The 26,721-nt window shown below is 40.2% G+C and overlaps 1 protein-coding gene across 1 annotated transcript in view; it reads left to right on the top strand.

The window, feature by feature from the left end:
• The window catches only part of Ust (uronyl 2-sulfotransferase), a 234,491-nt gene that overhangs the window by 123,425 nt on the left and 84,345 nt on the right, over positions 1-26,721 (top strand). Inside the window, exon 3 of the mRNA XM_090337984.1 lies at positions 19,676-19,831. Coding sequence (XP_090194110.1) covers positions 19,676-19,831 — 156 coding nt within the window. The remainder of the gene's footprint in view (positions 1-19,675; positions 19,832-26,721) is intronic.

Genomic DNA, 26,721 nt, shown 5'->3' with positions numbered 1-26,721 from the left:
TTGAAAATAAGCTTTTTTTCTTTTTTTTTTAAGAGAGGGTTATGGGAACTATGTTTTGGGTTGTCATCATTAATCTCTATTACCACCTTGGCTAGGTTGCTATCAGGTATGCCAAATGGACAAACAGGAGCAGAGTGAGGCCTCTGGCCAGGGCTGTCCTCATTTTGTAAGTTTTCCTCATTAGGCATTTTTGGCACCTAAAATAGATAGTGGGAGAGTTGATTAGATGCAGTGATTTGCAGTGTTCTCAGAGGCTTTTCTTGATAGTACAGAAGATAAGTCTATTAATAATTTCTAACAGGGAACAATTAAAGAGCATCAGTTAATGGTCAGTGCCTAGTGGCAGCCAGGTAAATGGAATAAGAATCCCCACCTCCATTTGTAGGCTGATTATTGTCTTTTGCCCTGACCAAAAAAAAAAAAAAAGATCTAAAAATGCAGGGCTGTTGTCCAGTAGATTTGGGAAAATTAAATGGATGGAGAAGAGTAAACTAAAAATAATGTAATGTCCAGCTCTGTACTAATGACTACCAGTCCAATACATAGACAGGAAAATTTCTAAGAGCTGGAGGAGATCTCCAACATAAATCAAAACTTGTTTACCTGACTACTTTACATGTGGTTAGTAGACAGAGCATTCAGCCCCGATGGTGTACCAAATGGTTTTCAAAGAGCTGGCACCATTTTACATTCTACCCGTAATGTAGAAGGGTTCACTGTCTTCTTGTTGTTTTTTATTCCCAACCATTCATGTTTATGTATAATTCCACATGCAAAGACAGGTGCTGCGCCCCAGCCCAGAGTGTTCACTGAAGGCTGGTAGAATTATCTAGGTGAATTATGTTGACACCATGTCACCCTCATATTTTGTTTCCCCCACTTACAAAACATGTATTTCAAGCCTGTTTCTAAGACCTTGAACTGTGTGCTATGAGAAAGACAAATTGATGACTTCTGTCCTGACTTCCTTTCCCCTGAAGAAAGAAAGGACAGAAGAAGGCCAGACAGCCATGTTTCTGGTACAGCCAGCCCGTTAAATTGAACAGCTTATGATTCTTGGGCAAAAAAAAAAGGCAGATGATTTTCAACGTACAAGGAAAATCTTTAATAAGAAAATGACAATTGGTGAGCCCATTTGGCTCACACCTGTCATACTCACTTCTGAAGAGGTTGAAATTTGAGAATTACAGTTTGAGTGCAGCCTGTGCACAAACATCTATGAGATTGATTTCCAATGAATTAACAAAAAGTCAGAAGTAGAGCTGTGGCTCAAGTGGTTGAGCACCAGCCCTGAATAAAAAAGCTAAAGGGGGTGCTGGGAGTTTGGCCTAGTGGTAAAGTGATTGCCTAGCATGCACCAAGACCCTGGTTTGATTCCTTGGTACCTCATACACAGAAAAAAACAGAAGTGGTGCTGAGGCTCAAGTGGTTGAGCTCTAGCCTTGAGAAAGTCCAAGGACAGTGACAATGCTCAGGCCCTGAGTTCAAGTCCAGGACTGGCAAAAAAAAAAAGCTACAGGATAGTGCTCCAACCCTGAGTTCAAGCCCCAGTACTGGCACAACAAAAAAATAAAGGAAGAAAGGAGGAAGAAGGGAGAAAGGGAGGGAGGGATCAGAAGGGGAAGGAAGGGGAGAAAGGAAAGGAGAGGAAGGGAAGGGAAGGGAAAGGAAGGGAAGGGAAGGGAAATGGACAAAAGAATCATTACATCCCATAGTAGATTTTTCTCTAAAGATTTTCAAAATGTAGGCCATTGGCTAATACTGGCAGCTGTGGAGGGTGTTGAGTATAAACAGTTGATACAAAGCTGGCCAGATGTTACTCCTCAGAACTTAGTAGGGGTTGGGGATCTTTCTTTTTTCTGCCAAGGGCTATTGAAATATTTATAACATTGTTTGTGGGCTGTACAAAATGATCAATATAGACCTCTGGACTAGGTAGCCCATGAGAGTATATAGGCTGGGCCCATGTCTAGCTTGTCAGGTGCCAAATGATTTCACTGGCCTTATACTGCTCTTGGGCTTTATGAGAATGCATCAGCCTCTGCAAACAGAGCTTGCATTTTCTTCTTTATATATGTGACCCTCTGGGTAAGGTCATTGTCCATTCATGATATATGAAGAACATATTTTGTCTTGGAGAACAACTCACAAAATTAGGATAAAGATTGCTTCTTGACTACGTAATTTCCATGTATGTTATGCATGGAGTTTATATTTGACGTTCTTGTGCTAAAATTGAGAGGGTGAAGCAGATGGTTGACTGAAAAATTATTCAGTTGTAGTGATGATCAAGTAGTATTGTTTTTTGTTTTTGTTTTTAATTAGGATCATAGCCAGGCTCTGGTAACTCATGCCTCTAACTCGAGCTACTCAGGAGACTGAGGTCTGAGGATCACAATTCAAAATCAGCCTGGGCCAGAAAGTCCACAAGACTCTCATTTCCAGTGAAGTACCCAAAGCCGCAGATGGAGCTGTAGATCAAGTGACTGAGCACTAGCTGTGAGCAAAGAAGCTTAGGGTCGGCAACTAGGCCCCGAACTCAAGCCCCAAGATGGGCACCCACACGTGCAAGTGCACACAATACACACACACACACACACACACACACACACACACGCACACACACACAGAGTTTGAGAGAGATCTCTTTCTATCTAATCTCTCTATATGTATCTATATTATCTATCTGGAAGGCTGTGCATCAGAAATGCTTTAGGTTAAAAGCAATAGAAAACCTGAATGAGCTGGATGAGTTCCCTGTGAGATCCACCATCACCTCTCAAAACCTGTGACTCGTCCCCTCACTTTCCTGCATGTTACACTGGTCTGTTTTATTGTAAACTTTCCTAACAGGCATCTTCTTACTGCCTAGTCAGATCCAAATCCTGAACAGATACATGGCAATAGCCGTGTTACCTCCATCTAATGAATGGGGTGGAGGAAGACTCTCAGGCTGTGAAACAAATCTCACTCTTTTTTTTCTTTCTGTTAGGTGGCAAAAACTCCAGGGATGGAAAAACCTTCAAGCTGTGATTTTATATGTATATTTTTAATGATGTACTAAGTATGGCTTGGTAGACCAAATGTGATGACAATTTGCTATAGGAACTGGGTTTCTTTATATATCTTATTGAAGGTTTTAAAAAATATGTTTACTTAGCCCCAAAGGATAAGGAAAACTAATAAAAATCCAGCACCTCTCGATACTATGGAAAGGACCAACTGTGGTCAGATCCCCACTTGTGGATAGAGTCTAGATTCTGCCACATTTGTTCAAAATTAACTCACTTTTGAAAACGTGTGCTTCTTAAAAGCCCCCAGCATGTAGGCAGCAGTAGGCAGTATGACATTTTTCCATCAGAGAGCAATTTAAATATCTTATTACCATGCCTACCTAAAAATACCTTATGAATTCTGGATTCTGATGTGAAGTTAATTTTCCAGCTCAAGTTCACCTTGTTGCTGATTCTTCATCTCCTTTCAGTGTGTGTGTATGGGGATGTCATTTTTGTATAAAAGGGGAATACATTTCATCTCTTTATGTATGGGCGTTTTGAATTTCATCTCTGCCCCTCTCTAGCAATCATCATACCAGTAGTAGGGGAAGGGGAAAGTTGTGGAGATACATAAAGGACATCCCCAGAAATTAGAGTCTTGTTCCAGGTTTGCAGATCTCAAGCAGTCTGCCACACGTTCCCTTTCCTGTGGACAGAACCAAGAGTAAATAATTACAATAGGCCTGTGAGGGTTAGGATAGAGCAGACCCCATTTCTGTCTTACCCTGTATCCATGCCCAAAGAAAAGTCAATGCCCTCTACAGCTCAAGGGTGAATTCGGATGCATCTCAGCCTGTCTTGGTTATTTCATTTCCTTTGTCATTAGAGTAGAATAGCCAAGGGAACCTCAGGGTAGGATTTCCCACAGAGCCTTGTAGTTATGACTTTCAATCTTCAAGGAGACACCCAGGAAAGAGCCCATTTCCTTCCTCTGACTTCTCTCATTAGACTCACAGTGGCTGGCGTTGCAGCCACCAGCAAGGGAAGCAGGTGTGAGAACAGTTGACATTATAGGATGGCAGAGCAAGCAGGATGAGAAGCAAAAACAAAAGCAAAAGGTGGGGAATGATTGCTAAATCCTAAGTTCTGTTTTGTATGACAATATTTTCCTTTTATTTATTTCTATGTGGGAGAATATGTGTTCCTTATTGTTTCAGTTGGGTTGTATTTTCTGTTACCTAGAGACCAGTGCATCCTCTAGTTGATATATGAAGATCAAGTATAAAGCCATCCTGGAAGTTCATTAGCCATGATTTTTAAGCCGATTGTTCTTTCAGATGTCCAATTTCCCTGCTCTGTGTTTGTATGCCTGGTGGGTATAAGGAGTAATACTAGCCCAGAAAGTTTATTAATTTTGAATGCTGCATTTTCCTTGTATCTCACACCTGTAGTACACACACACACACACACACACACACACACACACACACACACACACACAAACTCTCAATTCTGAGGAGCCAGTTCTACATAGCCAGATCAAACATGGAGAAAAGTCCCTTTTTCAAGTCAATGAGAATCAGGTAGTAGTACTTCGGCAGAGGGAAAGTCATTTCCTAAGTGCTATCTACAGGGTTCATAAGACCTCCAGGATTAAACATGGAAGGAATAAAAGAGGAGGCAAGAAGCCTGTGTCTGGTTGTTCAGATCCAGTTCAGCGGATCCCTACTGTACCAGAGGAGGCAAGGCCTGCTAGGCCCATTGTGCCTGGGATGAAGTAAGCTGAGGAGGAGAAGTGTCTCTGAGAGGACAACATGGGGTTTGTAGGAGCAATGACTGATACTCCCTCAGTTATTTAGGACAATAACTGACAACCTTTAAATGCTTCCCTGATAGTCTGGGACAGGATGCTGCAAAAGCTGACAGTTGAAAATCCTTCAACCAAAATGTCTCTGTAAACCTTGAAAATATCTTATTTGCCCCTATTTTGGTGTCTTTAGCATTGGAGGGGAGAGATAGCGAGGAGATAGGGTAGATTTAGGGCTATGCAAGAATGCATTATGAGTTTTGAGATGACTGCTCTTTAAGTGATTAGCAGCATGTGCACGTGTAGAGTTGAGCAAGAATCTGATACAAATATATCAAAAGAAATCAGGTGCAACATGTGGGCACAAGTGTCAACTCCTGTCCTGGTCTTGGTTATCCATCTGACACCCGAAGGCCCAAGTGAAGAGTCTGTGCATTCAGTAAAAGCAACCTCTCCCTGTTAGGATACCAAGATATAGCTCAGTGCCATTTTCTCTGTGCATGCTCATCCTCTCTGGGTTCCCAAGGCTAAGTTCATCACTCCTGATTTCACATTCTGCATTCATATCTGTAGTGGGGTGCTGATCACAGACTGTCAGAGCTCGTGCTGCCCTAGTTCTGGTTCTGTGGTTGTGTTGTGACTTCAAGCAGGATAAGAGGCTTCTTATAATCGTGACTGTGTTCATGCATTCACCAACTATTTTATGGGGTGTCTGTGATGTGCCAGATCTTCAGTGAGGCACTATAATAGGGAGGAAAAACAGATGTAGCCCTTGCAGCCATAGAATTTGGAATGTAGTTGGAGATACAGCATCCTCAAGAATCAGACTGTGATCGGCTAGACCACAATTTGACCACACATCATGGAAACTGGAGTCATGGAATTTGGAGTCATGGAACTCAGAGGGGAGCTGGTTAGTTGCCACTAACCAAAGGGCTGGCATTTAGTAAGAGCTCAATCCCATTCCCTTGAATTTGGTCTCTATGTTCTTGCCAGTTAACCTAAATTCATTTGGTGCAGAAAGGCTTTTAGAGGCACGACAAGTTGAGCCTCAGCCTGCTTCATGCTTACTAATACCTCATTGGTCAAAACAAGTTATATGACCTGATTGGCAGGCCTTGTAGGAGGGGTTTACATTGCACATGAATATAGAGAGATGCAGCTGGTGAGAATCATTCTGCCACACGGTTTTAAATTGTGGGTTAAACTATAAAAAATAAAAATTTAAAAAACCTTAAGGAATTTAAATAATTGTCAGTTGAACCCAAGAATGTTTCTATTGCAAATTCTCGTTCAAGAAGCTAAAATTTGATTCAGATTTTTCAAGTAGAATGTAATCCCATGGTTTACAATGGATCCACTCAGCTTTTGTTCTAAAAAAATCTTTACACAGAGCTTTGATAGGAGTGGGGAGTTAGCAGCCAGGTGCCTGGTCCCCTAGTTCTGGGTCACTTGTAGTGAGAGCAGTCTTCTCTTGTGAAGTTTGTTATGAGAATAACGGACTCTACATTAACACCCAGAGATCATTCTAACTAAATGATTAGCTCATGCCAACAATAACTGCTAAAAATTTTGAAACTTCTGATCAATAATCAACACTTCTCCATTCTATGATAGTAAATGAGCTTTTAGATGGGGTTCAGCATATAAATTCATAACTAAAACAAGAAATAAAGAAATAAAGCTTAATGTTAAGAGCAGATCCTTCAACTGCAAAAGTATGGTATTATTTTTAGATAAGTTTTATTTGCATATGTGTGTAATTAAGAAAAGATGGTAGAGATCTGAATGAAGAGTCAAACTTAACATGTGGCTCTCATGAAAAGATTCTGTCCAAGCTTATTTTCATAATTCCTTATCCTGGTCCAAAAGCCAGTTGAGAGAAGAGTGAGGCAGAAATCAGGAAAGCAACTCCTTTTGCAATAGCCTCAAAGAAAATAAAGTACTTAGAAATTAATTTAACTAAGAATGTAAAGAACCTTTAGGATGAAAGCTTTTAAAAACCTAAAAAAGGAAATTAAAGCAGAACTGAGGAAGTAGAAAAAACCTCTCATGCTCATTGGAAGAATTAACATCGTGAAAATGGCAATTTTGTCAAGAGCTATCTACAAATTTAGTGTAATACCCATCAATATCCCAGTGTCATTCTTTACAGAAATAGAAGAAGCAATCCAGAATTTCATATGTAATAATAAAAGACTTCATATACCAAAAACAATCCTTAGCAGAAAGAACAACACTGGAACAATATTAATACCAAACTTTAGATTCAATACAGAGCTATAGTAATCAAAACAGCTTGGTTCTGGCACAAGAACAGGCCTGAGGACCAATGGAATGCAACTGAAAACCCAGAAATCAACCCACAGATCTATGGCCACCTAATCTCTGAAAAGGGAACCAAAAAATTAGGATGGAAGAAAGACAGCCTCTTCAACAAGTGGTGCTGGAAGAATTGGTTAAGTACCTGCAGAAAACGAAAGTTGGATCCTTCTATGTCACCCTGCACCAGGATTAATTCCAAATGGATCAAAGACCTTGAGGTAAAAGCAGATACCCTGAAAAGTTTACAAGAAGGAATAGGAGATACACTAGATTTGCTTGGCACGGGTCAAAATTTTCTTAATAAAGACCAGAAACACAACAAATTAAAGTTTGGACAAATGGGACTGCATTGAACTTCAGAGCTTCTGTATAGCAAAGGACATAGCTGGCAAGTTAAATAGAAAGTCCACAAGCTGGGAGAAGATCTTCATTAGCCATACAACAGACAAAGGCCTCATATTTAAAGTATATCTACAGCTAAAAAAAAATTGAATCACTCTAAAACTAAAAGAAACAACCATCCAATTAAAAGGTGGGCTAGACTTAAAGGACGTCTTCTCTGAAGAAGAAATAAGAATCGCCTATAGACACGTGAGGAAATGCTGGACATCTCTGGCCATAAAAGAAATGCAAATCAAAACAACTCTAAGAATCCACCTCACTCCAGTTAGAATGGTCATGATCAAGAAATCTGATAACAACAGATGCTGGAGGGGATGTGGCCAGGAGTGATCACTACTACACTGTTGGTAGGAGTATAAACTCATTCAACCAGTCTGGAAAGCAGTATGGTGATTCCTCAAAAGACTAACCATAGAGCTCCCCTATGACCCAGCAATTCCACTCCTTAGCATTTATACAAATGTCCAGAATCGAGGACATACTAAATCCACTAGCACAACCATTTTCATTGCAGCACTATTTACCATAGCAAAGATATGGAACCAATCCACATGCCCCTCAGTAGATGAGTGGATCAAGAAAATGTGGTACTTATACACAATGGAATCCTATTCTGTCATCAGAAAGAATGACATCTCCCCATTCATAAAGAAACGGAAAGACTTGGAAAAAAATCATACTAAGTGAAATAAGCCAGACCAAAGGAACATAGGCTCAATGGTTTCCCTCATTTGTCATAATTAGTACACATATAGGACTCTCCTGGCAGAAGATTACAATAGCGCAAAACCTAGGTACATAAAGTCATATAGGATGAGACTAAATGAAAGGATCTCTAGAATATGGAAACAAGAGCTTTATCTTGTGTGATTGTTGTTCTAAAAGTACCATATTATTTCTCTTCTCTTTTTTGCCCTTTGGTTAATCTCATATTGTTACCATATCTGACTTTGTTAGCTGGTATATTATATATGCATTTATTTGTTTATTTGAAATAGGAAAGGGATGGGAGGAAACAAGCTCATTGGGAGGGAGTGGGGAAGGGAAATAGGGGCACAAACACAAGGAGTGTCAATGTGTGTGAGAACCAATGCACCTACTACCTAATGAATGTAACTGTAACCCCTCTATACATTACCCTGATTATAAAAAAATTAAAAACAGAAAAAAGAAAAAGAACATACCCCCAAAAACCAGCTGAATACTATAAGTGAAAAATTTCAAATTTAAAACTAATAATAATGACCCTGCTGCCACCAGGAATTATATAGTTCTAGCTCCAGAATTATATTTAATCAGGATTTCTGGACAACTGAATACATATCATAGAAGAAAAATTCAAGAAATGATGAGAATTTATACTTACTACAAGAGAATCACTTGATGATTTTGAGCTCATCTGAAACACACAATGCATACAAACTTAGATGTAATCACACATTATATGCAAGGAGATGAGATTAAACATGACTACTAAAGCCGTATGGCTTTCTACATTTAATGCTAATAATAAGAGCCTTGAGAAGAGTTTGAGGGCTCTGAGAAGAGTGAACGGAAACTCCCACTCACAAGTGTAATAGGGTTACCATAGCAAGACTGAGTGCTATGGAAGTTCTTGGAAATCCTCCTCGGGATGGTTTGTTTCACTTCTGATGTCTGCACTGCCCCCTCTGCTCCCCATTTTCTCAGGTGTGGTCTTTATTCCTCTGATGAGTCCATGGACTCAGTTTCCTATGACTGAACTGAGATTTGAATTTTAGAAACTGTGACATTCTTTGACAATGAGACACACAGGTTGTAGACATTTTTGTCTCTGATGTATGCTGACCAAGGAAGGATGCCTGAAGAGTGATGTGCAATTAAAAGTGGATCTAATAATATATATTATTCATGTTTGTTAATTTGTAGTTTGGAAATATACATCTTCTTAACAGCATTTAGATAGTATCTCCTGAGACATGTGTTTTCCATCAAATTTATCCTTTTCCTCCTGCTTAGAAAATTCTTCAGAACTTTAATGATAGCAGTTTAATCATCATATCCCAGTAATTACTTTTGGCTCCTTGTGAAGATTGCCTCTTTGTTTTGAGTATGCCAATACAACCTGTGGGATATTACGGTCCTAAAAAGAGTGTAGTAATGTATATTATTGAGATAAGGGCCTTGGATCAGAATACAAGGGATATTTAGAAGTATGAGATGGCATTCATTCAAACATCACCCCATTTGTAAGGAAATGGAAAGACTTAGAAAAAATCATAGTAAGTGAAGTAAGCCAGACCCAAAGGAACATAGGCTCAATGGTTTTCCTCATTTGTCATAATCAGTAGAAACCTTGGGCTCTCCTAGCAGAGATTTACAATAGAACAAAAACTAGAGACATAAGGCCAAATAGTACGACACTAAATGTAAGGAAACAAAAGCCATATAATGAGTGCCTGTTGTCCTTAATGTACTATGTTATCACTCAACTTCGTAAATTATCTAAGTATGGCGTAGTCCACCGTTAACACCAAAGACCATGAGCAGCGTGGGACCCTTATAACCAAGTTCATTCCGATCGTTTTACACTTGAGGAAACTTTGGTTCAAAGAAGTTTTTCTAAGCCACACAGCTCCTCAGTGGGCTTCAGCCAAGGGGATATCAAAGTTTCATGACTTTTAACCTTCTAGGGAACTTTCTGTTTCCATACATTTTTCCACAACATTGTTTTAAATATATATGTATATAATTCAATATATATTGAGTTTTGAGACAACCAGAAGAGCATACTTTATAATAGTATTCCCATTCCAGTAGTTATTGATAATCAAATAGTCTACCAATTATCTTCTATACATAACAGACCTAAGATCAACCTATAAAGGATTTATAGCTATAGTTATCTTTCTGTAGATAGCATTGGACATGGAAGGGCTTCAAATCAGAAGCAGGGGGAAAAAGAGAAGCACAAGGCTCAGATTTGGCATGCCATCTGGGGAGGATGCATTCAATTAGAAGAGTATACAAAGATGTCATGCATAAGTTGAGGATTGGAACATCATTCTACTTAGAGGCCTAGCTGTGAGGGAGAGTTGGATTCTTAGATGTGTCCTGTTTGTTCCTCCCTTAGAAGGGAAGAAAGGAGTCTGAGGAGCAGGAATACTTAGTGGTCACAAAAAAAGATGTATGTAAGACAGGGGACACAGATGGTCTGATAGGCAAAAAACAGGGAGTCTCAGTCCTGAGTTTTAGGAGCTGGTAGTTCATACCCATAATCCTAGCTTCTCAGGAGGCTGAGATCTGGAGAATTCAGATTTAAAGCTAGCCTGGGCAGAAAACTCTGTGAGATTTCATCTAAAAAATAACCAACAAAAGGCAGGGCTGGAGGAATGGCTTAAGTGTCAGAATGCCAACCTTGAGCAAGCAAACCGAGTCAATGGAGAGCCTAAATTTGGGCCATAATACCAGTGTGTGTGTGTGTGTGTGTGTGTGTGTGCAATTAAAATTATGAAACAAAGAGAAAGAATATGTAGGTTTATTACTTTATTGCATGTGCAAATAAGAATAGCACTGTTACAAAAATCCCAAAGTGCCAGGCACTATAATCCTAGCTACTGAGGATTGTGATTCAAGCCAGCCCAGGCAGAAAAGTCTCTGTGAGACTCTTGTCCCAATAAACTATTCAAAAAAAAAAACCAGAAGTAGTTTTGTGGCTTAAATGCTAGCCTTTAGCACAAAGCAGTTCAAGAACAGTATCCCAGTTCAAACCCCAGGACTGGAAAAGAGAAAAGAAGAAGAGGAAGAAGAAGAGGAAGAGGAAGAGGAAGAAGAAGAGGAAGAGGAAGAAGAAGGAGAAGAAGAAGAAGAAGAAGAAGAAGAAGAAGAAGAAGAAGAAGAAGAAGAAGAAGAAGAAGAGGAAGAAGAGGAGGAAGAGGAGGAAGAAGAAGAAGAAGAAGAAGAAGAAGAAGAAGAAGAAGAAGAAGAAGAAGAAGAAGAAGAAGAAGAAGAAGAAGAAGAAGAAGGGGAAGGGGAAGGGGAAAGGGAAGGGGAAGGGGAAGGGGAAGGGGAAGAGGAAGAGGAAGAAGAAGAAAGAGGAGGAGGAGGAGGAGGACAAGGAGGACGAGGATGAGGACGAGGACGAGGAGAAAAAGAAATCCTAAAGTTTTCCAACTATAATTGTGCACATTTGTGAGTGGCGCCCCACATTCTCTGCACAAATCAATGTAACATTTACTTTTCTTCTATTTTATGTATATATTTATATATATATACATTTCATAAGAAAACATGGCAGGTATATAGTGTCAACTATAAAGGAAGTTGTAGTCTATACCTTGGTGGAAATGCAGATAGAAATGATGTTCAACAGTGAACATCACTAGTGCAGTTGTAACCCTTCCTTCCTCTTTTCCAGATGAGGAAATCAAGTCTACATATGTGAAGTCACCCACTCCTTGTGCCATAATGTTCTGGAAAACATGAACATGAGCAGTACCTAGGGGGATTTGAACTTCTCTGAGAGGTGTACGGACAATGAGAGCTGAATCCGGGCTGTGCAGAGCCTTAGCCATGACTGTTCTTACTGTCATTAATGAGGAAATGCTTGGAAATCACCAAGTATAATCTTATTCATTAAAATAGCCCAGTTCCTATTCAGTATAATATCTGCCTAATGCTTTGTCCATATTTGATATGAATTTCTGTTAACCTACACATGTGGTGAAGCATCAAACCTGTTCCCTGCAGGCAGTCATCAGACACACAGCTCTCCAGGCTCTCCAGGGTCTTGAAGGCAGCCCTCTTCTCTCACTTTCATTCCTCAAGAATCCACAGAGAATGTATCAGAATGCATCAGAATTAGTATGTATCAGAATGGGCTCCAGATTCCTGCATGTTTAAAAGCTCCCCCAAGGAATTGAAATATGTAACCATTTGAAGACCTCATTCTATCCAGGCGCCAATGGCCCTCACCTGTTGTAATTCTAGCTACTCAGGAACATGAGATCTAAGGATCATAATTCTAAGACAGCCAGGCCATGAAAACTCCATGAGAATCCTATATCTAATTAATCTAAAAAGCTGGATATGAAGCTGTAGCTCAAATGGTAGAGTGCCAGACTTGAGCAAAAGAGCTAAGGGGCAATGTCTAGACTCTGAATTGAAGAAAGGAAGGAAACTGCAGCTCATGCCTCTTTTAAGTGTCATTTTGCAAAGACTTAAAGCAGCACTGATGATTGTACAAATGGTCCCAACCCCAGCAAAGTGTTGTGTAAGCACGCTCCGTGAAAGTTGTGTCCAGGACACTTATTCTTTTTTCTTGATTAGTTTTGGTTTCATTTTTTTAACCTAAGAAGTCTTCTTTTGCCTGACTCCTTTTCAAACAGGCATAAGCCATTGGACTTGAGACTGTCATTCGGTGCACTCAGGGTTCTGGATAGACATTTGTTTATTTGGCACGCTCCACACAGGCCTGTAAGGCTCTGGGGATTTGTAGCATTTGCAGAACTTACCAGGCAGACAACATAACAATCTATAATTCATAGAGTGAAATATTTTGGAGCCCCCCTCACTTTTACAAATTGGCCATAAAATAGAAACCACAGACATAACATTCATACAACCCTGGTTGCCAAGAATGAAGAAGCATTTGGGGTGGGGCTGATGGAGGCTCGGAGTGTGTGCTTTTCTATAGAGCACCCAAAGACAGAGTTAGGATTCACAACTTGGATGTAAATTGTAATAGGATCCTGAGATAGGGAAGGGAGACAGTTCCTTACTCACCAGTCCGCTAATATCTACTGAAGAAAGTATGCAAAGTATACTTTAGACTCGAGGCTCTTGTCTGATACATAGCTGATTAAAAAAAAAATCTCCCATCCTGTGGACTTTCTAAAGTTATCTTATTAGCTATGTCTGTGAGACCAGAGGATATTCTTAGGAGAGGAACAGAAAGGCACAATGGAAATGAGAGGTGTTTTCTTGGTTGCTGATTTTCTGTTTTGTTCTGTTTTGTTTTTTCTTTTCTCTTTTTATTTGTCTGTCTTTGAGAGAGTAAGGAGGAGCACAAAAAAGGAGGGACAAAAGGTGAACAGATGTAGCAGTGGTACTCACTAGACACTATGTTGAAAATGAACTATATAACTTGTGGGTGGGGAAGGGAGGGAAAAACTGGGAGAGAGAGAGGGAAGGGATGGTATTATCCAAAGGAAATGTGTTCTTTACCACTTAACATTAACTATAACCCATTTATAACAATAATAATAATAATAATAATAATAATAATAATAATAATAATAATAATGCACAAAGAGGGCCAGGAGTTTGGCCTAGTGGTAGTGTGTTTATTTAGTGGGCACAAAGACCCAGGTTCAATTCCTCAGTACCACATACACAGAAAAGGCCAGAAGTGGTGCTGTGGTTCAAGTGGTAGAGCCCTACCCTTAAGAAAGCTCAAGGACAGTGCTCAGACCCTGGGCTCAAGCACAGGACTGCCAAAAAAAAAAACACAAAGTGCATGAAAAAAAGCAAATGAGAAAGTGTAGCTTTTAGGTTGATGTTTTTCCATAATCACAGAGTTTTATCATTTGAAGGCATTTGTTTGTGCCAAATCAATTTAGGCTTTCCTCCATATTTTCCTATAACTGGCTGCTTTCTATTTTCCCCATTCATGGTAGCAGTGACTCACCATACCCAAAGCACTCTGTCCTGCTGCTGACCAGAAGATGAGGCGGGTGAGCAGAGGGCCAGAGCATCCATCCCGCTACTTTCAGCTCTCATTTGTGGAGTTGACATGCTGAGCTTTCATTAACTTACGAGGACAAGTCCTCAAGATGGGAGGAGAGGCTAATCTGCTCCCATCAGTTCCACTTGAGCATGCAGAGATTTGGTAATAACTGACCCATATTGGCCGTAATTGCTGATTGTTGAAAAGTAACACAGAAGCCACAAGAAAACTAACAGTATCTCTGTTCCAGAAGTCCACTAAAATTCCTTTTCATCTTTTGATTTTGTTGTATGTTAAAGAGAGCATCATCTTAGGGGTCAGGAAAGCAGGAAATTGGACTCCAGCTGTCAAGTGCCATGTTTTATTTGGGTGACCTTAAAAGTGTCAAATGGTCAGGCCATGGTGGATAACACCTGTAATCTTAACTACTGAGGAGGCTGAGATTTGAGGGTCACAATTTGAAGCCATCCCAGGCAATATACACAGCATAGGACTTAGGACAGGTTAAGCCCTATACAACAATTTGCCCTTCTTTTACCATCTTTCCAAAAAGTGCACTTCAAACAAAAGATGACTTACTTAATTAAAGTATTGGGATTCAAACTCTGGCCCTTTCCTTGTTGAGCAATTTCTCTACCCCTGGAATCATGTCCCTAGCGCTTTAACTACTGTAATCTTAACTACTGAGGAGGCTGAGATTTGAGGGTCACAATTTGAAGCCATCCCAGGCAATATACACAGCATAGGACTTAGGACAGGTTAAGCCCTATACAACAATTTGCCCTTCTTTTACCATCTTTCCAAAAAGTGCACTTCAAACAAAAGATGACTTACTTAATTAAAGTATTGGGATTCAAACTCTGGCCCTTTCCTTGTTGAGCAATTTCTCTACCCCTGGAATCATGTCCCTAGCGCTTTCTGCTCTACTTCTCAAATAGAATTTCCCATTTTTGCTGAGATGTTTTCTCAGCACAGTCCCCCTCACTATGCCTTTAGCAAGGCTAGGATTAGAGGACTGACCCTCCCTTCTCAATGTCATTTGTTGAGATGGAGGTCTCACCTAACTTTTGGCCTGAGTTGATCCTGATCTACAGTCCTGACGTCTACTGCCCAAGCAGCTAGGATTCCAGGGGCCAAGCCTAACTGCACACGGTTAAGCACGAAGCCTGGCTCACCCTCCCCGGGCTTGTTCATAGCTGTGAACATGAGTAATTTTTTGAATATCTGAGTTGTGCTAGTTGCCGAAAAAACAGACTCCTGACAATATCTTGAGTGAAAGTGCCCTGTTACAATGGCGTTCTTTTACCCTGATGATTTCTGCCAGCATTTGCTTAGAAACAGCAGCTGTGTTTGAAGACTCTCTTCATTTCAAATTTTAGTGGAATCATTGTTACTTTAATGTCCCATTAAATTTCCTCAGATCAGTCATAGCCTGATCAGAATCTATTGAGGCTTTTTGCATACAAGGCACTCTCTAGGCTCTATGAATATTCACTGTAGGCAATGCTGACTCTCCTGAAGAAAGGAGGTATGAATTACAGGGAACAAAACATGGAGGAGAAGGAAGAGCAATTGGCTACGATTGAAGTACAGTATGTATATGCACCGAAATGTCACATGGAACTCCCTTATTTTGTAGTTAATTTTCGTGTTGAAAGAAAAAGCATAAAGTAGAAGAACTGTACCAAAATGGCAATGACCGCTTCCTAAGCAAGAGCTATAGGCATTATGTTTTACTCCAATGACATATCCAAACTTAGAAAATGCCACACTACATATTTCAGCAAAGTGAGTGAAACCAAAATTACAAAGGCACAAGTTTAATGGCATACATACTGGCAGGTATTGTCTGTATTTGTATATGTCCTTATTCTTCATTATATTGCTTACCTCTTATGATCTCTTGTTTGAACTTGCTGAATGAGAAAAATACTTGTATTATCCTTTATCAGGTATTGCTCTGAGCATTCAAGATGGAAATAATATCTTTTTAAAAAATATAAATATTTAATCATAGATTAATCATAGATGCTTTTTTATAATGGCTCCTGGAATCTATCAAAACCATGGTCCTGGGGCAACTGGGAAAGAAAAATAACTAAAGGAATACATATGGGAAAGAAAAATGTAGAACTGTTTCTTTTTTTTGTATATTTTTTATTGTAATTAATAGAAGGGTTACATTATATTCACCAAATAGAAGGTGCATTACTTCACAAATATTGAAATCCTTTCTCATGTCATGGTCCCCATTTCCCTCCCCACCTCCCCCCACACAACTTGATTTCCCCCCTACCCTCTCCTATTTCAAATAACCAATTAAGCATATATAAAATATATCAGATAACAAGGTGAAATATTGTAACAACATGAGATAACCAAGGGACAGTAAAAGAGATGAGAGATAACATAGTATGTTAAGGACAACAATCATTCATTATATGGCTTTTGTTTCTTTATCCTGGAGGTCCTCACATTTAGTGTCATACCATATGGCCTTATTTATCTAGATTTTGTTCTATTGTGAATCTCTGCTAGTAGAGCCCAGGGTTTCTACTGATTATGACAAATGAGAGAAACCATTGAGCCTATGTTCCTTTGAGTCTGGCTTACTTCACTTAATATGATTTTTTCTAAGTCTTTCCATTTCCTTACAAATGGAGCGAGGTCATTCTTTCTGAGAGCCACATAGAATTCCGTTGTGTATAAATACCACATCTTGTGATCCACTCATCAACTGAGGGGCATCTGGGTTGGTTCCATATCTTTGCTATGGTAAATAGTACTGCAATGAACATCCTTGTGCTAGTGGATTTAGTATGTCCTTGTTTCTGGACAATTGGGTAAATGCCAAGTAGTGGAATTGCTGGGCCATAGGGGAGCTCTATGTTTAGTCTTTTACTGCTTTCCATAATGGTTGGACGAGTTTGCACTCCCACCAACAGTGTAGTAGTGATCCCTCCTGGCCACATCCCCACCGGCATGTGTTGTTATTAGATTTCTTGATCCTGGCCATTCTAACTGGAGTGAGGTGGAATCTTAGAATTGTTTTAATTTGCATTTCTTTTATGGCCAGAGATGTCGAGCATTTCTTCACGTGTCTATAGGTGATTCTTATTTCTTCTTCAGAGTAATCTCTCTTTAAGTCTTTGGCCCATCTTTTAATGGGATAGTTGTTTTTTTGGAGATTAGTTTTGGAGTGATTCAATTTTTTGAGCTGTTGATATATTTTAGATATGAGGCCTTTGTCTGTTGTATGGTTAGTGAAGATCTTCTCTCACTCTGTAGGCTTTCTAGTTAATTTGCTAGCTATGTCCTTTGCCATACAGAAGCTCTGTAGTTTAATGCAGTCCCACTTAGCCAGCCTTTCTCTGATTTGTTGTGTTTCTTGGTCCTTATTAAGAAAGTTTCAACCTGTGCAAAGGAGACCTAGAGTATTTCCAATTCCTTCTTGTAAAGTTTTCAGTGTATCGGCTTTTACTTCGAGGAGAAAAATGTAGAACTATTTCTATTTACAGATGATATGATGATCATGCACAGTGAAAATCCTGAAGAATTCCCCTACACACACACACACGCACACACACACACACACACACACACACACGTGCACACAAAAGTTGTTAGAGCCCACAAATGAGTTTAATAAGGTAGTAGTAAAATATGAAACCAATATGCAAAAATCAGTTGTATTCATACTCACGCACAACCAATGCTAAAATAAAAGAGCAATTTCATTTATAATGTCAAAAATAATAACTCCAGCAAAAGGAATGTAAAGTGTGCGAAGGGATATACACTAAAGAAGTAGAAAGAAATCTCGGGTTCATGGAGTGGACGACTTCCCATGATTAAAATGGCTGGGATCCCTAACTTGATCTACACATCAAGTACAATTCCTTTCAAAACTTCAGTTGCCACCAGGGACCAGGAGTGGTGACAATTTGATACTAAAAATGCAAGAGTCTCAAAACTATTTTGAACAATCAAGAAGAACAAAGTGTTTGTGGTAGGGGGGAGGCTCATCCTTCTTAAATTCAAAACTTAACCAAGATTATCCTAATGATAAAATTGTGTGATACTGGCCTAAGTATATATACATATAGATTAATGGAATAGAATTAAGAATCAAAAAATAAGTGCTTGAGAGTATGGTGAGTGGATTGTAGAGAAGTATGCCAAGCAATTAGGTGAGGAAAGAATAATGCTTCCAACAAATAAATGGTACTGGAATAATTAGATTTCCACATGCAAAAGAATGAAGTTACACTACCATCTCATATATGTATGTATATTTTAAAACATGGCAAGAAAGCAATTCAGTTTCATATGTGCATTTCTTCAAAGACAAATGCAGTGACCCAAAACCACATGAAGAGATATTTAACGTTATTAGTTATTGGGGAAATCCACATGAAAACCACGTGACATGCCACCACCCATTCACTAGGATGGCTGGATTTCTTTCTTTTAAGAAAAGAAAGGAAATGTTTGTATTCGGTTATTTGAAACTGGATAGGGAAGGGGGGAAATCAAGTTGTGCGAGGGGAGGAGGGGAGGGAAATGGGGACCATGACATGAGAAAGGGTTATGATATTTGTGAAGCAATGTACCTTCTATCTGGTGAATATAATGTAACCCTTCTATTAATTACAATAAAAAAATATGAAAAAAAGAAAAGAAAGGAAGAAAGAAAGGCAGTAACAAGTGTTGGCAAGGATGCAGAAAAATTGGAACTCTCACATATTCCTGATGAGAATATAAATTGATGCAGCTGTATTGAGAAGTTTGGCAGCTCCTTAAAAAAAAAAGTTAGACATTGAGTTACCATAGACCCAGCAGTTCCCTTGGCATATACATAAGAGAATTGAAAACATATGTCTGTGCAAACACTTGTACACAAGTGCACGTAATAGCATTACTCATAATGGTCACAACGTGGAACTCATTGCTGTGTCCATCAGCTGAAGGATGCATAAACCAAACACAGTACATCATATAATGTAATGTCACTCCGCCAGCTGAAAGAATGAAGCACTGAGTCAGATCCCGACACAGGAACCTTGAAAATGTTCTCCTGCGTGAAAGCCAGGCATGAAAGGGCCACATGCGTGATGGGTTCAGCTCTGTGATGGTAAAGAATACTGCAACAAAACCAGAAAGCAGGAAACGGATAAATGATTTCCAGGGGCCTGGCGTATGAAGGGGAAGGAAAATGATTGCTAACAGGTACAGAAGTTCTTTTGGTGATGATGGAAATATTCTGGCATTTAATGGTGGTGACACTTCCATAGCCTATTGAGTATTCTAACCCCTACCCTCCTAAACGATACGCTTGCTCTCAGCAAGCAGCTCTCATACGCCTACCCAGCATCCCTTGCTCTGAGATGGAGGGAAGCATCCCAAACGTCTCATGATTGCTGTCTTCTCTTCTCACAGGTCCTTCCTTTCCCCAGCCAGGTGGTGTACAACCGAGTAGGCAAGTGTGGCAGCCGCACAGTGGTCTTGCTTCTGAGAATTCTGTCAGAGAAGCATGGATTCAATCTGGTCACCTCGGACATTCACAACAAAACCAGGCTCACTAAAAATGAACAAGTAAGTTGACTTTTCCCATTGTCCGGTCGTATTTGGATTTCCATCCATTCGTGTAGTTATTGGGTGCCTTACAGGACATTCTTCAAACTCCTCTGGGCAAAGGAATTCTTGCTGCATTCTTGCCAGATAGTAGAAGGGAGTTGAGGAACTCTGAAATCTGTGAAATCTCCGTAGATGAACACTTTCATTAGGGCTGGTGGACAATATACATTAGTGACCATTTACTCAGCTAAAATAACACGTCATCTCTGAACAGTAAAATCCACCAATGTATAAATAACCTGACATTCTCATAGCCCAAATGAGAAAATTTTCTCCTAGCATTTCTTCCTTGACATTTTCTCTCTGTGGTATGGCCAGCAATCTGGTTGATTGATGGGGAATCTGGACTTTCAGAGCAGGCTTTGGGGTATTCAGAAGCCACAAAAGAATTCCCCAAATGTGCAGGATCGATCTCCACCAAGTAGAGCTGAGCCACACAGGTGGCCGTGCTAGTGTCAGGGGATCCTCTGCTTGGATCCTGTGAAGCCAAATTTGTAAACCTCTCTGTAGGGTAAGAGCAATGGGCTCACAGAGATGCTGGCTAAAGGAAAGCAGTTGGGCACAGTACACTGAATAATCATTTTTTCAGGGTCAAGTTTGTCAGCCTGGTCTCCAGAAGTTGTTTCTGTCCTCTTAGAAACTTAGGATTCACAGCTCCCACCCCCTGCCCCCCACCACTGTACAGAGCATGGTTTGTGGAATAAATAGCACATGTTTTATTGTCAAGATGGGTTCACCAGTATGGAATTTCTGCCTGATTCTATTTCATAGAGATAATCTTCACCTTAGATCTCACTTAATGACTTACTCGACCCTATTTTCGTCTGTTTATCTGGAGGCAAGGTAAAACTGGTGTAAGATGATCACAGACAGCTATATTTTCTCAAACACCAATATGTTTAATGATGTCTACAAAATAAAGACCAAAATGCCCATTATTTTGAAAGCTCTCATAAGCAGGGAACTGATAGCTCATGCCTGAAATCCTAGCTACTCAGGAGGCTAAGATCTGAGGATCATGGTTCAAAGCCAGCCCAGACAGAGAAATAGATTCTCTTTTTTGCCAGTCCTAGAGCTTGAACTCGGGCATGGGCACTGTCCTTGAGCTTTCTCAAGGCTAGCACTCTGCTACTTGAATCACAGCACCACTTCTGACTTTTTTCTGTATATGTGGTACTGAGGAATTGAACCCAGGGCTTCATGCATGCTAAGCAAGCACTCTACCTCTAGGCCACACTCCTAACCTGAAAATCAACTCTTATCTCCAATTAAGCACAAAAGTAAAAAGAGACAGAGAGAGGGAGAAGGAGAGGGAGAGGGAGAGGGGGGGAGGAGACAGACACAGAGATAGACAGACAGACTGACAGACAGACAGACAGACAGAAAGAGACAAAGAGACAGAGGCAGAGGTGGAGAAGAAAAAGCTGTAACTAGAGCTATGGCTCAAGTAGTAGAACACTAGCCTTCAGTGCAAAGGCTCAGGAACAGCACCCAGGCCCTGAGTTCAAGCCCCAAGACTGGCAACAAAAGAATAGGGTCTAAGTATCAAGTTTAAATAGTCATTACCAATCTAACAAATAAATAAGCATTGCCAATAAGTAGAATATATTTTGGGGTTACCTCCACAAAAATAGATTCCATTTAAATTATATTTTATGGCATTTAGAAGTATTACATTTTTAGGTATATAACTTTAATAGGGATAGATTCTGTTTGATTCCCTCACTTGATTAATGAGTAAAGAAGATTTGGTCCTTTAACTACCTTAAAGTATAAATGAATAGCCTATGCTCTTGTAACTTTATTATGATGATTATATTTGCTTTTCCTTTGGTTCTAAGTCTTAGGAACTACCCACTGCATTTGAGGATTTCTGTGTTTGGAAATCATGTTCAGTTCTCAGGTGACTCATAAAACACACTTGCTAGATTGTCATTGCCACTGCTGATAAAGATAAAGATCATCCAGAGAGTACAAGATAGAGATCACTAAAGGCTTAGACATGAAGATGTTCAGGAATGCACTAGCACAGAGAACACAAAATACGGTATATCTATTCTAGGCTCTTGTGGCTCGGCCTGTACTGTTCATGAGTCTAAGCCCTGGAGGATCAAGGTTGGAAAACTAGCCTACACAGTAAAGTCTATGAGGTGCTTCTCTAACTAATCAGCAAAACTTCAGACTGCAGGTGTGATTCAAGTGGTAGAGTGCCATCCATGACCAAGCATGCTGAGCAAGCAGGAAGCTTGGAGTTTAAGCCATAGCACTAGCAAAATGAATTATGCTGTGGGATTTTACACAGATAAACCTACCTTGTTCCTTATTTTAAGTAAAAATTAGAATACATTTGTAACTGTCATTTCAGTGAAAAGTTAATCATTTCCTGACAGTGTATACAGATTACTAGGTCCAGAAAGGGTTAAAGACAAAGTCATCTTTTGCTCTAAAATATAGGTTAGCTCTCATCTGTTTGGAATGGTTGGCTTGTCTGGAAGTCAGGGAATGGACTAGACAATCTTTTTAGGTTCTTTCCAGCCCTGTGATTTTGTGATGTATTTATACTACTTCTAGCATAATCTGTGTCTGTGCGTTACATAACTGAGACATTTCTGATTCCTGTGTTCAGTGCTACCTAGGATGTATTCCATTCGTTATTATGGATCCCTGTTGAATTAGAAAGCACGTTTTCACAACCTAAGGTGAAGGTAGAAATCAGGTAGCAAAACAAATGCACAATTTTGTTATTACAAACACTTAAGCCTAATAGTGACAGTGGCCTCTCTGGAGCCAGTTGATCTGACTGGCTTGTGAGGAGGCTAGAAACAGCCAGATGAACAACTGATGGCCATCAATAATGTTGAGAAAACGTGTCCTTCATCTCACACATTCCTTTCACTAAGGTAGCAAAGCAAATAAAACAAGCAGAGGAAGAAATGTTATTTGAACTTAATCTAGTCAGGAAATATTTTATGGTATGAATATCTCCTCTTCTTTCTGATTCATGGAAGCATGAAGAAGGAGTGATTAGGTAGCTACTTAAAATTTTGTAGTTGGAGCCAGGTACCGTGGCTCACGCCTATAATCCTAGCTACTCAGGAGGCTGAGATCTGAAGATCACAGTTCACAGCCATCCCGGGCGCTAATGATGGTGAGACTCTTATCTCCAATTAACCACCAGAAGACCGGAAGTGGTACTGTGGCCCAAGTGGTAGGGTGATAGCCTTGAGTGAGGAGCTCCCAGGCCCAGCATTCAAGCCCCACAACTGAACACAAGAACAAAAAAAATTGTAGTTGGTCTCACCTTTAAACCACGAAACTGAGAAAATGAGTTCATATGAAAACATTGTTTTAAAAAGGTAAATATATTGTGTTTCTGCCTCAGATGCATCTGGAGTCTCCTCACCTTCAAAACCACTATACCATTCCAATCATACATGAAGGCTAGGGTCAAATTCAGATGTGCATTACAGTTCTTCCTGTAGACAGAAAGACAGACAGACAGACAGACGCGCGTGCGCGCGCACACACACACACACACACACACACACACACGCAATATAAAATGTCAAAAATCTATTTAATGGAATAAGACACTGAAAGGATTAGTAAGGAGAAAGAAAATATGGAGACACCGAACGTTAGGATGGTTATAAAAATCCTGTTACATCTGCTCTTGGAGAAATAGAAATAGCTCTGGTGTTTGCATTTAGACCAACTCCTCCTCCATGAAGGGGCGTGGAGCTGCTTCTGGCCAATGCTGGCCCTTTGCAGGGCAGTTGGTACATGCCCACATTGATGTCATTTCCCAGGCGTCCTAACCCAGTTTTCTGTCATCTCTTAGAAAGTGGAGACTGTGTACAGCTTGAACGAAAGGAGCCTTGTTTCTAAAAGACATAGGATGTGGTTGTCAAGGGTCTACCATCTCGTTGGTGGGCCCTGCTCTTCCCAACTCAGTGCAGTGGAGCTTAAATTGTCACCACATATCCCATACCTAAAGATCCATGGTTATCTGATTGTTGGTAGAGATGCAAAGATAGGAAGCACAGAATCATCACAGAGTCAGTAAAGAAAATTACCATTTGTGTTTCTACTGAGCATTCCAAGTTGGAAACAATCCCTACAGCATGCTTATTGTCTTACTATATTGTTTAATTCATCTCCTTTGGACCAGAAAAGTAAGCAAGTCTGATTCTCTATGTTATTAGTGAATAAACTAAGACCTGCCTCAGTGGTAAAGTACTTTCCTAGCAAGTGTAACACCCTGGCTTTGCTTCCCAGTACAAAATAAAGGAAGAAGGAAGGAAAGAAGGAAAGGAAGAAAGGAAGGAAGAAAGGAAGGAAGGAAGGAAGGAAGGAAGGAAGGAAGGAAGGAAGGAAGGAAGAAAGGAAGGAAGGAAGGATAAGAAACCCTAAGGCGGAAGGGGGGAAAACCAAGACGGGTGGGGGAGATGGGGGGAGGGTAATGGGTACCAAGACATGAGAAAGGGTATCAATGTATGTGAATTAATGCACTTTCTATCTGGCAAATATCATGTAACCCTTTTATTAATTACAATAAAAAATATTTTTAAAAAACCCTAAGGCCACCTAATTAAGTTATTTTGAGAAATACTGTGAGACAGTGACTAAGTGTGGTAGTGGACCTTGAACCTGGACTCTCGTGAGTCCCGAGGCCATTCTGAACAGCATAATTTTATGGGGGTTCGTTTTATTTTTGTTTGGATGGGTTTTTCCCCCTAGTACTAAGGCTTGAACTGAACACTCCGACTTTAGCCACATCTCCCACCTGTGGTTTTACATGCTCTCTTAGGGATGGAGTCTCGTGGACTTTTCTGCTTGCATTGTCATCCAGTTGGATCCTCCAGGTCTCTTCTCTGGGGTAGCTGGGAGTAGGTGTGAGTCACTGTCACCTAGTTCCAGCAAAGTTTTGTAAAACCTAGATTTCCAGTGGCTCTTCTACTCAAGATCCAGGCAGTCCAGAGAGCTTTTTCCCGCCCAAATTGAAATGCCACAGGGTACTCTATAGTCGTCTAGGATCAAAGAGCCTGCTCAAAAGCCTCATGTCTGCACTTCTCTACACTTGTGCCTGCACATCCTACTTCCCTAAGACAATGAAAATTGGAAAACACACACACACACACACACACACACACACACACACACACACACACACACACATATATCTGGGGTTTACTACTTAGTCCAACCAGCCTGGCCTTAGTGGACTTTTCATGAGTATTTGAAAGTCTCCTCTGAACCCCACAGAATTGGTAATTCATTTGGGGGAATTATGGACTCGTTTCCTTCCTTCACAGTCATGCCAGCAAAGGCAACTGTTTGACTCTTCACCTCCTGTCTGCACTAAGTCCACTCACCAGCTCTTCATATGGTCTCAGCCTTGCAGTGTTCAGGAAGGTGGGAGAGACAGCCATGCTGTGCCCAAGGGCTCTGGCACGTGTCTGCCTCCAGCTCACCAACAGTACACACAGTATTCCTGTGCAAAGTGGGGAACCCCCATTGCCAGTGCAAGTTCCAAATCTGAACTATGGCTATAAAGAAAGAAAATAGAAAAAAAAATCTTACCTCAATAAATCCTGTTCAGTTTCGAAGCGTCCAAAGGCTACAGAGATTCCTCCTAGGCTTCCCAGGCTGTTTAATCAAAAAGGTTCACTGAGGGTTGGGTGTTGTAGTGCATGCCTATAAATCAAGCTACTTTGGAAATGGACATAAGAGAATCATGATTTGAAGATAGCCTCAGTGTTAGCACAACCCTGTTTTTAAAAACAATCCAGGCACAGTGGGACACAGCTGGCATCCCAGCTATAAGGGCCATAGAGTTAGGAAATCAAGGTCTGAGACCAGCCAGGTAAAAACACAAGACTGAAAAGCAAACTAAAACAAAAAAGGCTGGGGTTGCGATTTAACTGGTAGTGCCTTGCTGAGTCTATGCAAATATGCTTATTTGCATAGTACTGGTGGGAAAAAGAAAAGAAAGTTCACTGTTCTTTTTGATGTTGTTGTTTTTAGACTGGATCTTCTTACTCCAATATAGGCTATCTTTAAACTCCTAACTTTTCCCCCTCAACCTCCAGAATGCTGGGATTACAGACAGACCTGTGCACTGTACCACCACACTTGTTAATTTTTTTTTAATTTTTTGGGGGCTTGAACTCAGAGCCTGTTCACTGTTCTTGGGCTTTTCTCAAGGCTGTGCTCTACCACTTGTGCCATAGCGCCACTTCCAGCTTTTTCTGTTTATGTGGTACCAAGGGATTGAACCCAAAGCTTCATGCATGCTAGGCAAGCACTGTACCACTAGGCCACGCTCCTGACCCCACACTTGTTAATTTTTTAATGTGATTGTTCCCTTGCTCATTCACTCATTTAATGAGAATCCATTGTGAATGCTACTTACAGAGCATTTGATACCAACTTGTGCAGCTGACTTCTGATCCTTAAAGCAACATCTTTAGAAAGTGTTATCTTCCTCTACTTTTGTAGGGACCTATAAGAAAGCACAGGAAACTACGGAAAATATGTAAATCAAGAAAAATGTGTAGAAGAGTCAAAAGAAATAGAAAGCCCAGTCCTAGAGACTTTTGCATGCTAAGCTAAGACAGTGGGGAATCATTAGAAAACAGTTCTTCAGGATTAGGAGCAGGGATAGTCTTTTTCACAATATATTTCCTGCTCCTCCCACAAATGCATTAAGACAGACCCATAGAGCCACATACTGTGTCTCTGGAGGTGAGGGGCTACTTAGAAGAGCCACAGATACAGCTCTGGGGAAGGATTTTTGCAAAGAAGGCCATTATCATATTGAGAAAGTTTTACCTTTATTACAGTGC

This window comes from Megascapheus bottae, chromosome 8, assembly GCF_031878675.1.
Source record: "Megascapheus bottae isolate mThoBot1 chromosome 8, mThoBot2.hap1, whole genome shotgun sequence".
NCBI lineage: Eukaryota > Metazoa > Chordata > Mammalia > Rodentia > Geomyidae > Megascapheus > Megascapheus bottae.
This window is presented reverse-complemented; position numbering and strand designations above follow the sequence as displayed.